This window comes from Sus scrofa, chromosome 2 (genome assembly GCF_054392235.1).
Source record: "Sus scrofa isolate SSC_HxYL_T2T_F1_AM1 chromosome 2, Sscrofa_HxYL_maternal_Yorkshire_Landrace_v2.0, whole genome shotgun sequence".
In the NCBI taxonomy this organism is placed as follows: Eukaryota; Metazoa; Chordata; class Mammalia; order Artiodactyla; family Suidae; genus Sus; species Sus scrofa.
In genome coordinates this window covers 82,366,129-82,379,065 of record NC_139384.1, presented here as the reverse complement: position 1 = coordinate 82,379,065, position 12,937 = coordinate 82,366,129, and the positions used below count along the sequence as shown (strand labels likewise).

Genomic DNA, 12,937 nt, shown 5'->3' with positions numbered 1-12,937 from the left:
AACACAAGCACATATATAGGCATCATATAAAAATACAAGTGTGCATGCAGAGATAAAATTTGCAAACACAAACCAAGCAGATATATCATGTTCAAATGCAAGTATCCATGCAAAGGACAAATACTTTTGCATGAGCACCCCACACACCGAACCTCCTTTCTACACTTACACTCTCTCTGGACAATTGTCAGGTTGATCCAGATAGCCTCCATCCATGACAAATTTCAACACCTGCTCGTTTGAAAGGCCTTGGTAAGGCTGTTCTGCCAAGCTGGTAATTTCCCAAAGGACGACGCCAAAGGACCTGTCAATGACAGTTGGGAGTAGAACAGAGATGCCATTAAAATACACACAACACAAAACACACACACACACACACATACACACACACACACACACACACACACACACACACACACACCTTCTTGGTTTATTAGAACCTGGTCAGCCAGTTCATTAAAACAATTCATGTTGCAATTCATTGAAGTTCCCACTGTGGCTCAGCAGGTTTAAAAACCTAACTAGTAACCACGAGGATGCAGGTTTGATCCCTGCCCTCGCTCAGTGGCTTAAGGATCTGGCATTGCTGTGAGCCATGGTGTAGGTCGCAGATGCAGCTTGGATCCTGCGTTGCTATGGCTGTGGTGTAGGCTGGCAGCTATAGCTCCGATTCCACCCCTAGCCTGGGAACATCCATATGCCTTAGGTACGGTCTTAAAAAGCAAAAAAGCAAAAAAAAATTATTAAAAGAAAAAAAATTCAGGAGTTCCCTTCGTGGCTCAGCAGTTAACGAACCCGACTAGTATCCATGAGGACCTGGGTTCAATCCCTGGCCTTGCTCAGGGGATAAAGGATCCAGTATTGCCGTGAGTTGTGGTGTAGGTCGAAGATGCGGCTTGGATCCCATGTGGCTGTGGCTGTGGTGTAGGTTGGCAGCTGTAGCTCTGAGTGGACCCCTAGACTGGGAACTTCATATGCCACAGGGTTGGGTCTTAAAAAGCAAAAAAAAAAAAAAAAAAAAACAAAAAAAAAAACAAAAAAAAAAACAAAAAACAAACAAACAAACCCAAAAAACAATTCATGTTGCAGTTCAGAAATAAAACTCTAAGACTAGTCTCCATTGGTAGCTGCGCAAGGGTCCCCAGCATGACATCCTCTTCCCTTTCTTGGTGGAAAGGCCATGAGGAAGGCGGTTTTCAATGACCCCTCTCGCTGGTCCCCCTAGTGGAGCAACAGGGAATTCAAGCCCAGGGTTCTGTCCACCAACCCACCCGCGACTCACCACATGTCGGAAGAAGTGGTAAAGACCCCGTCCTTCAGGGATTCGGGTGCCATCCATCGCACGGGCAGTAGACCCTTGCCCCCTTTCCGGTAGTAATCCGTTTCGTAGATGTCTCTGGTCATTCCAAAGTCTGATAACAAACAATTCACATGCGCTTAGCCTTCAGCCTGGGGCCCAGCTGGCTGCCGTCTTTACTGCCCCAGATGGGCTCACCTGCCCCAGGTGTGTGCGCCAAATCCAGTGGGAGTGGATTCTGAGGGCGCTCACGGGGACGTGGAGGGGGAGCATGGGCCACCAGTTAAAGAGAAAGAAAAGGAACCACCACGTAGCAAAGAAGCGACATTCTGGCCTGCAGAGGGGGAAGCGCCTTCTCAACGCTGCCTTGCCACCCACGATGACCTCACAGGCATTCCAAACTGAATCTTCCACTCCCTGTAGCCAACACTACTCGTCCCCATTGGCTGTGGCCACACCAGCCACTCAGCTACCCCGCCAGAAACCCAGGGTTGGGTCCTCCCTTTCCTCACACCCCACCGTCAACAGGGGTGAGTCTAGCCACTCACCTTCCACATCCTCCCCCTCCCCCGCCCCCAATGTAATCTCTTCCTCTCCACAGCCCTGGACCCACCCAGATCCAGCACTCTCTCTCACCTGCAGGACCCTCCCTCCATCCCGACTGCCCGAGAGAAGCTACATACATAGGATCACATCACATCCTGCTTCCCTGGCTCATGTAGGATAAGGCCTTTGGGGATCAGAAATCAATCCGTGTCACTTCCTGCTGCTGCGCACCGGCTATATCGGGCAATGCCTAGATAATGTTCCGTGACTTGCAAGGCCTTTCAGTATCTGGTTCCTGCCTCCCTCCTTTACTCTCACATCTCAATGCTGCTTTGCTCTCCTCATCATGAATTTTATTCACATCAGCCATCCCTCCAACCCCACGGCCTCTGTGTGCCCTGTCACTTCCCCTAGGAGGCTGCCTTTTGGGTCAACTTTTTCTTTTCTTTTTACATCTGCGTCTGCAACATATGAAGGGTCCCAGGCTAGGGGGCAAATCAGAGCTGCAGCTGCTGGCCTATGCCACAGCCATGGCAACACCAGATCCTTAAGCCACTGAGTGAGACCAGGGATTGAACCCAAAACCTCACAGAAACAATGTTGGGTCCTAACCACGAAGCCATGGCGGGAACTCCCCAGGTCAACTTCTAATCCTGCAAGCCTTGGTTAAACCATTGCCTCCCTACAATGAGAGGGGCTTTTCCTCTATTATGGAACTGAACTCCTCTTTTCTTTCTGGGTCCTTTTCCCCATCTCCATCATCTTCTTTACCTATGTGTCAACTATTTCACTGTGCACCCAGAACAGCTCTGCTGAGTAGAACTTTCTGTGATGATGAACGTGGTCTACATCCCCTGTCCAGTATTGTTCAAGGTGCCCAGGGTGACTGACGTTTACGTTACGGAATTTAATGTGAACATAAATGGCCTCCTGTGGCTGGTGCAGATAAAGACTGCAAGCTGCACAAGGGCAGAAAAATCATAGTGACTTATTCAGCCTTGCACCTGGAGCGCCTCCTGCAGCAACTGGCACAAATACAACTTAAAGAAGTGAATGAGGGGAGTTCCCGTCGTGGCTCAGTGGTTAACGAATCTGACTAGGAACCATGAGGTTGGGGGTTTGATCCCTGGCCTTGCTCAGTGGGCTAAGGATCCGGCATTGCCGTGAGCTGTGGTGTAAGTGGCAGACGCAGCTCAGATCCCACATTGCTATGGCTCTGGCGTAAGCCGGCGGCTACAGCTCCAATTTGACCCCTAGCCTGGGAACCTCCATATGTCGCAGGAGTGGCCAAAGAAATGGCAAACAGATAAAAAAAAAAAAAAAATAGTGAATGAGTGGAGTTCCTGCTGTGGCCCAACAGGAAGGGCAGTGCCCCTGCAGTGCCAGGATGCAGGTTCAATCCCCGGCCCAGCACAGTGGGCTAAAGGATCCAGCGTTGCCGCAGCTGCTGCATAGGTCACAACTGCAGCTCGGATCTGATCCCTGGCCTGGGAATTCTGTATGCCAAGCGATGGCCATCAAAGAAAAAAAACATAAAAAATAAAGAAATGAATGAGTGAATTAATGAACAGATGCAATGAAATGACTGTGTGGGGATAGGGCCCCCATCCCAAACCCTGCCCCTTTTCCACTATTAGAAAAGATTGGGGAGTTCCCGTCGTGGCGCAGTGGTTAACAAATCCGACTAGGAACCATGAGGTTGCAGGTTCGATCCCTGGCCTTGCTCAGTGGATTAAGGATCCGGCATTGCTGTGAGCTGTGGTGTAGGCTGCAGACGCGGCTCAGATCCCACGTTGCTGTGGCTCTGGCATAGGCCGGTGGCTACAGCTCTGATTCGACCCCTAGCCTGGGAACCTCCATATGCCGCGGGAGCGGCCCAAGAAATGGCAAAAAGACAAATAAAAAAAAGAAAGAAAGAAAGAAAAGATTGAAACGCCTTCTGAAATCAAAAGCCCCGGGTCATGCATTTCAAAGCAGCAAGCCAGACGCACCTCCGATTTTGACGGTAAAATCATGGGCGACCATGCAATTTCGTGCGGCGAGGTCCCGGTGTACAAACTTCTTGGCGTTCAGGTATGCCATCCCATCAGCAATCTCTGCTGCCATCTGAATCATCTCTTGCAGGGTAGGGGGAGGGCGGCCGGGGTTATTCTAAAATCGAAACATGGGGTCGTGTTCAGCGACACAGGTGCCAAGGGCTGGGGAGCAGTTGCTTCGCCAGGTACCTAGCGGCAGCTCACCTCAGCCTCCGGCCGCAGGGAACGCAGGTAACTCTTTAAGTCTCCGTGAGCCATCAACTCCATCACCACCAGTGTTGGCTGGCCTTTGGACACCACCCCCAGGAGGCGGACCTGCAAGGCAAGGAGGAGGGGGTTCTTGGATGAGAGTTTATGGGAAGATGTTGATTCAGCTGCATCTCCCTGGCTGTTACGAACATCACACATAGGACCCTGGGCCTGAGTGGACTGTGGGAAGCCCTGGTCTGTCCAGCTGAAAGACCAGGGTCCATGCCTTGCTGGATGGGGGGAGGGGGAGGGAGGGAGACCTCAGGACTCAATCTGAAGGATGGGGGGCAGTGCAAACGGACCTGCTCATACACAGCAACATGCCAAGGCACGCCCCTGCACCTCTGAGCACACCAGGCAAGTGCCCATCTCCGGGAATCTGCATTAGCCATTCCCTCTGCCCGACCTGCTATTCCCTCACCTGTCCATACAGCTTAGTCCCTACACCCTTAAGTCGGCTCAAATTTACTTTCGCCACTGCTGCATTCCCAATTCCCCAGGTTTGCCCTCCTTCCCTGTGTTGCCATGGTGGCATCTGCTCAAGGACCACATCATCAGGCTACTGGGTTTAGATTCTGTCTCCATCTGCTGGTTTGGGAGCCCTGGGAAGGCAAACCGGATATTTGCTGCATCCGAGAGGAGAATGGAGCTTAGTACAGAGCAGGTGCTCTGTGAATAGGTGTGGGCTAAGGGTGAAAGGCCACAGGCTTAAGGAGAAACCAAGGGACCATGGTGGAAGCAGAAAGGCAGGGAGAGTCTGTGCTGACTTGAGAGGTGGATCCCAGGGTGTCGAAAGATTACAAAGAAAGAATGAAATAATGCTATTTGCATTGCAATGTGAAGTAAGTCAGACAGAGACAGACAAATCCCATATGCTATCACTTATCTGTGGAATCTAAAATATGACACAAAGGAACTTATCTATGAAACAGAAAGAGACTCACGGACATGGAGAACACACTTGTGGTTGCCAAAGGGGAGAGGGAGAAAGGGACAGAGTGGGAGTTTGGAGTTAGTAGATGCAAACTATTATATATAGAACGGATGAACACCAAGGTCCCACTGGATATCACGGGATATTCAATATCCCATGATAAACCGTAATGGAAAAGAATATGAAATATATATGAAATAAACATTGGGTTGTTTCCAGCTATTATAGACGAAAGCTGGAAACAACCCAATGTCTATTAGGTGAATTAATAAGCACACTGTTGGAGTTCCCACTGTGGCACAATGGGATCGACAGCATCTTGGGAGTGCTGGGACAAGGGTTCAATCCCCGGCCTGGCACAGTGGGTTAAGGATCCAGCGTTGCTGCAGCTGTGGTTCAGATCTGATCCCTGGCCCTGGGAACTCCCTGTGTCGCGGGTCGGCCCAACGAAACAAAAGCAAATTGTTATCGCTACATAATAGAATACAGACTATGACTCATCCACGAAGTGGAATGAATCACTGATAAATTTTACATCCTCTCGAAATAATGATGCTGAGCGAAAAATGTAAAAATATGCATCCTTTATTCCATTTATATAAAATGTGAGAAAAAAACGGAATCACTTTGCTGTACAGGAGAAATGAACACACTGCTGCAAATCACTTATGTGTCCAGAAAATAAATTGTAAAAAATACAAGTAATGTCAAGAAAGTTTAAAAAAAAAAAAAAACTTTTAAGGCAAATAAAGGTTACAAAGGAAGGCAGGAAGAGGGAAGAGAGAGAAGATTCCAGAAAGCAATGGCACAGTGAAAGGATCTGGCTCTGGGTGGGGTGGGGGAGGATGGGGCTGGAGAATGAAGAAGGGAGGGACCAGCTTCAGGAGGCTCAGCAGAGTGGGGGCTGGGCAGGGGGAGCCACACCCAGCATCCTCAGGCTCTGCCTGCGCGGTAGGAGGAAGGATGGAAGAGGGGACCGAGGTAACTGGTAGGAAAGGATGCCTTTGTCTGCTCCCGGGGGAGGCAAGGGTGGGCAGAAGGGAGACTCACCACATGGTGGCAGGTGAAGCCCTTCATGACGGAGGCCTCGTTGAGAAACTCGATCCGCTCTCGCAGGCTGGCCGACTCGTTGACCGTCTTCACCGCCACACGGGTCTCCGGCTCACCCTTGACGATGTCCCTGGCGTTTCCCTCGTACACCATGCCGAAGGAGCCCTGCCCCAGCTCGCGCAGGAGCGTGATCTTCTCCCGAGGCACCTCCCACTCGTCCGGCACGTACACAGAACATGGAAATACTACGCCTCACTTATCTACACAGCAGCCTCCGGATCCCTGGGGGTCCCAGGCCGCCTCCCGCCCCCGCCCCTCCACCGTTGCCCTGCAAATGTTCACGAAGGGACTCCTTTGATCCAGGGCAGTGGGCACAGAGCCAAGAACAAGACAGGCAGAGGCTCAGGAAGCAGCCACAACCGGTCCAGGTCCCTGTTAAGTGCCCAAGCCGAGCCGGCATCCCCCACCCTTTGTCTCTGATTTGAGAGCCCTGCTACCAAATCGTGCTACTTCCCATCTAAGCCTGTTGGCTGTTTTTGCAAAGTGCCAGGAGGATGGTGGACACCTAACCTGCCAGCCATCAGATAGGTGACTCAGTCCACCCAGGACCACCCAGTCCAGTGGATCTGCAGATGAGCTGCAACCCCATGAGACCAGAAGAACCCCCCCCCCCAGCCAAGCACTGCCCCGGTGGCAAACCCAGCAAACTGTGAGCTAATAGATAGTAGTGTGGTACTTGTTTTGAGCCATGAAGCTCGGGGTGGTTTGTTTTGTTACACAGCAAATGATTTGCAGACAAATGCACCAAGTCCTCACAAAAAAAGCCAAGATGCTTCCTGCCCCCCTCTGCTCCTGCTGTGGGCTGAACAGTGTCTCCCACAAATTTATATGTTGACAATGCCCTAACCTGGTTATCTCAGGATGCGACTGGATTTGAAGACCAGGTCTTTACAGAGGTGATCAAGGTTAAGTGAGGTCATTCAAGTGGGCTCTAATCCAGTCTTTTTTTTGTTTTTCTTTTTAGGGCCGCACCTGCCGCATATGGAAGTTCCCAGGCTAGGGGTTGTGAATTGGATGCAGCTGCTGGCCTACACCACAGCCACAGCAATGCTAGATCCTAGCTGCATCTGTGACCTGCACTGCAGCTCATGGCAACGCTGGATGCTTAACCCACGGAGTGGGGCCAAGGATTGAACCCGCATGCTCATGGATACTAGTTGGGTTTGTTACCACTGAGCCACAACAGAAACTCACTACACACAGAGGACACAGGGAGAAGGTGGCAGTCTACGAGCCAAAGAGAGAGGGCTCAGGAAAACCAAGCCCACTGACACCTTCATCTCAGAATTCCAGCCTCTGGGACTGTGAGGAAATCAAATTGTTTTCTAAGCCACCCAGTCTCTGGCACTTGGTGACAGCAGCCTGAGCAGACACAGCACAATCACCAGTGGTTCTTGCAATGACTCAGGATCAGACAAGGGCTCTATACCCAAATGAACTCACAGACTGTCCCCAGGGGGCACCCTGCCCCCCTGGACCCTGAGCCTGGCCTTTCCCTGTATGTATCCCTCAGCCCAGATGTTCCTGGCCTCAAAGTCCCTTAAGCTCCAATGTGCAGCCTTCCCTGAGTGACCCCAGGCCCCACGCCATTGCTGCATTCCCAGAATAAAGCAGGACAGTAGAGTGTAGAGGTAGCCCTAAGCAGACAGCCTGGCTTCACCCTGCCCAAGGGAAGCTCCGCCACCTCTGATGCCATTTACCAAGGCCATTCCCAAACAGGGAGAGGCGGCCCCAGGTCAACATTCCCCTACTTCTGCTCCTGGGCTCTGTGCATCATCCCACCTGGAATAACCCCCTGTCTAGTCTCTCTATTCTGACGCTCTCTATTCTGATCATATGCAAATCAACCGATCCAGAGCCCACATCCCAACCCCCTCTCTGCGATCAGGCTCTCACACTCTAGGCCCTCCGCTCCCTGCCCTGATAACCCCAGGGCCAGGTAGCAGACCACCAGGGAGAGCTCCCTGCCCTAGACCTGGCTGAAATAGCTCAAACTAGCCCAGTATACATCTTACCCTGCCTTTCCCGTGGAAAACACAATGACGGCCCTTGCCCACGTTTGCCCCTCACTCCCTCTGCCTCCTGACTGACCCTGGTGCTAGCCCGTGTTGCCCAGCCTCCTGTTTCTAGAGATCTCTGCGTATAAACATCTTCCTCGTGACAGTCACTTCTGTGTCTGCATGTCCTACTCATTTAAAACAAATCCTAGGTACCCTTAAAAACACCTCCTCTGTATCCCAAGGCAGCATCCTGCAAGCAAGGGTGTTTAATGCCTTCAAAGTCGATTTTTTAATTTTCAAGGCCTCACCTATGGCATATGGAAGTTCCGAGGCTAGAGGTCAAATCAGAGCTGCAGCTGCCGGCCTACACCACAGCAACAGCAACATGGAATCCAAGCCGCATCTGCGAACTACACCATAGCTTGTGGCAATACCGGATCCTTAACCCACTGAGCAAGGCCAGGGATCAAACCTGCATCCTCATAGACATGATGTCAGGTTCTTAACCCACTGAGCCACAATGGAAACTCCTCAAAGTCACTTTTTGATGCTTGCCGCTTGAAGCATTTTGGAAGCTTGAAATGCAATATCCAAGCCTTATCTACAGGGGTCTCTCATTGCCCAATGCCCTTTGGTACGACCAAAGGGAATATGGGCAATGGTGCTACATCATGCCTCCAGCATCAGCATCACAGCCATGTTCAGTGACCACCAAGAGCAAATGTGTCCCTGGTATACATCTGACCTCCCCCCGCTTCCCCATCTTCCCCCTGCTTCTTGTCTTCATCATCCCTGATCCCCAGTCCCCCATCTTGGCCTCTGATTCCCACCTCCCAGCTTAGATGGCGGGTCTGGTCAACGCTTCCTGGCTCTGACCCTCCTCAGCAATCTCTCTGGCACAGGCCCCAAGGCTCCATGCCCTCACAGCTGGGGCCCCAGTTGCCTGGCCTCTGAGTGCAGCTCACACACAGGTCCCAGACTAGCTGGGTCAGTCCATCCAAACCAATGCCAGAGGGCAGGTGTGTGACTGCTCCCAGTAACAGGGTTTCTGTAGCCAGGAGCAGTTCTGCAAGCTCAAGGGAGCAAGAGAATTCATCGCAGCCTCCCCCAGGGCATCCACCCCTGACTGTCACTTGATGGGGAGGGCAAATGAAACTGAACAGCAGGCTTCTGGTCACCCCGGAAAAGGAGACAGCACTTACCATCGCTGGCACTGAGGTACTCGGGGTTCGAAGAAGCATACAATGGTCCCAGTGGCCCATCCGGCTGCCTGGATGAGAAAAATGGAAGCATTCCAGCTTGTTATCCTCACCAGACTCTGTGGGTCACTAGCAGGAGGTGACAGCCTCCCTGATGCAGATGACCACCCTTAGTAGCAGCACCCATGTAATCCTGGAGACCGTCTGGGGTGAGGATGGGGGAGCCTTGTTTTTTTTTAGCAGCAGCTCTCCAGGGGGCATCACCATGGAACTCACCCCACAAACTGTAACTTACGGTTGTCCTTTTAACACCTAAAAAACCACTTGCCCACTGCTGTTCTGGAATCATCTTGTTCCAGCTTATGAGAAACAACTGTTCCATGTGCATGGAATTTTGCAAGCTGGTTGTTAAATACAACAGTCCCTTTAAGTCAAATCACGTAGGCTTATAATTACATAAATTATACTCAAAGCAAGGGTAACAGATACTCAAAACCCACTCCTTCCTAATTATAGTGCTACTTCTTTCTCCGGTCAGTACTCTCGAGCCCATCTATGTCACCTCATTTATTTATATGGGTACATTTGTGTGGCAGAAATACTATATGACGGTGAGTGATTGCATATCTCTTCCCAACTCTGTGCCCAGTGACATCATGTCTGCAGCATGAAACTGGCCACAGTGGGAATATTCATGCTGTGGAAATAGGCAAATACTACCAACCGAGACTGATTTGTTGTCCTGCTTTATGTCTAGGCTTGAGAAAGTGATGATGGAAACATTGATAATGCAGATTAAATTTAAACGTGTGTGTCATCTCTGTCGCCATGACATTGCAAATGGCACCAAAAACATAAGAAAATATGCTTTCAGTATTTAAGGATTATTATCTGATTCTGCAAAGTCACTCCCATTGTCAGTGAACATACATGTCTTGTTTCATTTTTGTCTGGTCTTTTTTGTTTGTTTGTTTGTTTTTTTGGCCATGCCTGTAGCATGAGGAAGTTCCGGGGTCAGGGACTGAACCTGTGCCACAGCAGTAACAATGCTAGGTCCCTAACCCACTGAGCCACCAGGGTCCTGTCTTGCTCTTTAATGTAAACAAAATATCAATTAACATTCATCAAGTGCAACCATAAGTTGGTTATAGATACAAAGGATTTGGGGGAAAATGACAAAAGCATTTGATGAGAATCAACTGGCTAGAGGGAATGTGTGATAATGAATATTGGACATTGCATTATGATCATTATCTGTAACTTGCATGCTATGCATCCTTTAGATCAGTAAAATTTACAGTAAATTTAGATATAGCTCTATCTACACGCAGGCATCTTGTTCCTCCAGAGAGCCAGTTATTAACCATTTACAAGCACACACCCACACTCACCTCTTCCTCAGGAATAGATAAATGCTTCCAATCACAACACTGAAGAGAAAGACAAAGATGAGGGGGCCAATGATAATTTTTGCAATATTTGATGGGACGTCTACTGAAATAGAATAAGAAAATATAGATTTCACATCAAAATGTGTTCGCATCTAAGGTCACATCAGAAAGCACATCTATATACGTCTAACAGTGCGCCACATGAACTTCTGTTCCCCTTCTCTAGTCCTGGAGCCTCTCCTGTGGTGACCCCAGACCACTACTACAGCTTTCTCGCTTCACTACCCAAGGCCAACTTCACAGGCATGCAATCTAAGCCCCATGCTCAGAAGGCCCTGCTCTCGGTTTAACACCCTGCAGCCGCTGTTTGAAAGTCTTAATTATTTTCAAACAAAGGGCCCTGCATTTTCACCTTGCACTGAGCTCTGCACACTAAATAGCTTATTTTAATCCCAACAGCAACCCTGGAAGATGGAAAATTCACCCTAAAAGCCCTTTTAAGCCAACTGAAGAAGTGTTATGCAGCATTTTTTTCTGGCCACACCCCCAGCATGCAGAAGTTCCCAGGCCAGGGATCAAACCCACACCACAGCTGTAACTAGAGCCATAGCAGTGACAGTGCTGGATCCTAAACCCACTGAGCCACCAGGGAACTCCTGCCTTTATTTTTTTTTTAAATTCATATGCAAGGCTGGATTGTCTAAAATTACACACACACCCATGTATTCAGACTCTTCCAAGCCAAGGAAGAAAGTGAGTTCTGGGAAGTCAGAGAAGGAACCTACCTCGCCCTTTGGGTCTTTAATAATAGCAGTTTACTGAATGCTTACGAACACACCAGGCACTGGATGAAGTGTTTTGCCTGGGAGAACTTAATTAATCATCTCATAAGCCAAAGTGGGAGATGCTATGACCTATGCCAAGAACAGATTTGGGAAACAGAGGCTCAGAGAGGTGAGGGGTCTTGCCCAAGTTCCAGAGCTGATCTCTGGAGCAGGGTTTTGAACCCAGGCAATCTGAGAGAGTTCTTGACCACCACTCCATGCTGCGTTTGGTGGCCAGCTCCATCCTGAGACGTTCCTTCCTCCCAGACCTCCCTGAATTGACAGCAAAATGCCTCCTCCCACCTCTGATGGTTCCTGGCACCAGAAGGCATCCATAAATATTTGATGATTGAATGGGACTTGAGAAATGGAAACTATTTGGTCAAGTGCAGTGGTCGGTAATGTCCCTCCTCCCCATCCTTTGGTGGAGGTGGGGGGAAGCTGGAGGTATCAAGTGGTCAGGACTCAGCATGTCTCAGGACAGAATCTGAGAGCCACACTGCACCCCACATCCCATCTCTGCTTCTCAGACCCCACTGTACTGCTCACTCTTCAGATTCTAGTGGCTGCCAAAGCTAGGGTGAGGGAAGGAAAACACTCAGGGTGCAAAATTTGAGAGGAACATTTGCTCTGGACCAGACCAGGGCAGAGTTGGCCCCTGAGGTGTCTCTTTTAATTTTGCACCTTTGGTATCTTGCTTGCCTCCTTATTCCCACGCCTCCTAGTCTAGAATTTCCTCCTCTTACAAGTCAGGCATTTGTTCATTCATCCAAGTTCTGGTTTCCTACCACATGTCGGGCTGAATATCATCTTTTGCCCACATTCAAACATTCTTTCAGGTTCTCACCAAGAGGTCACCACCTCCAGGAAGTGCTCCCTGACCAGCTCAGCTCTTCCCACCTCTCCTGACCTTACTGTCTACATTGTGCCCAGCTCATCCAATAGCAGCACTTACTGCCTGCAAGTCAAGAGCACACCAAGACTGGGTAGCTAAGCCCCCAGGTCCCCCCTCGGAGGGCATGGCTCAGCTAAAAACAAAGATTGAGACACCAGTAACAGGAGCTAATGTGTTTATCAGATGTGCCCCGTGTCAGCCATTTGACATTCATGATGTCATTGAAATCTCACCTTCAGAGGTGGTCCTATTATTTTACCCATGGACAGATGAGAAAGCTCAGGCTCAGAGAGGGCACACACCTTGCCCTGGTCACACAGCAGCAGCCAGTGGATCCAGAGGTCAAGACAGGGCCAGTACCCATAGCCTCCATGCTTCCTCAACCATCTTCAGAAATGCTCTGCTGTGCCCAGCACCAAGCACAGACCCTACCATTCAAAGTGACCTTGCGGACTT

General features: G+C 50.0%; 1 protein-coding gene across 4 annotated transcripts in view; it reads right to left on the bottom strand.

Moving 5' to 3' along the window:
• The window catches only part of INSR (insulin receptor), a 142,729-nt gene that overhangs the window by 7,038 nt on the left and 122,754 nt on the right, over positions 1–12,937 (bottom strand). For 2 of the 4 annotated variants that reach the window (XM_021083940.2, XM_021083942.2), the window contains 7 exons: positions 10,763–10,865; positions 9,375–9,442; positions 6,113–6,357; positions 4,084–4,194; positions 3,835–3,994; positions 1,283–1,412; positions 170–304 (listed from right to left, as the gene is read on the bottom strand). In XM_021083940.2, the coding sequence (XP_020939599.1) occupies positions 170–304; positions 1,283–1,412; positions 3,835–3,994; positions 4,084–4,194; positions 6,113–6,357; positions 9,375–9,442; positions 10,763–10,865 (952 nt within the window). The remainder of the gene's footprint in view (positions 1–169; positions 305–1,282; positions 1,413–3,834; positions 3,995–4,083; positions 4,195–6,112; positions 6,358–9,374; positions 9,443–10,762; positions 10,866–12,937) is intronic. The other 2 variants (XM_021083941.2, XM_021083943.2) reach the window with 1 other exon arrangement.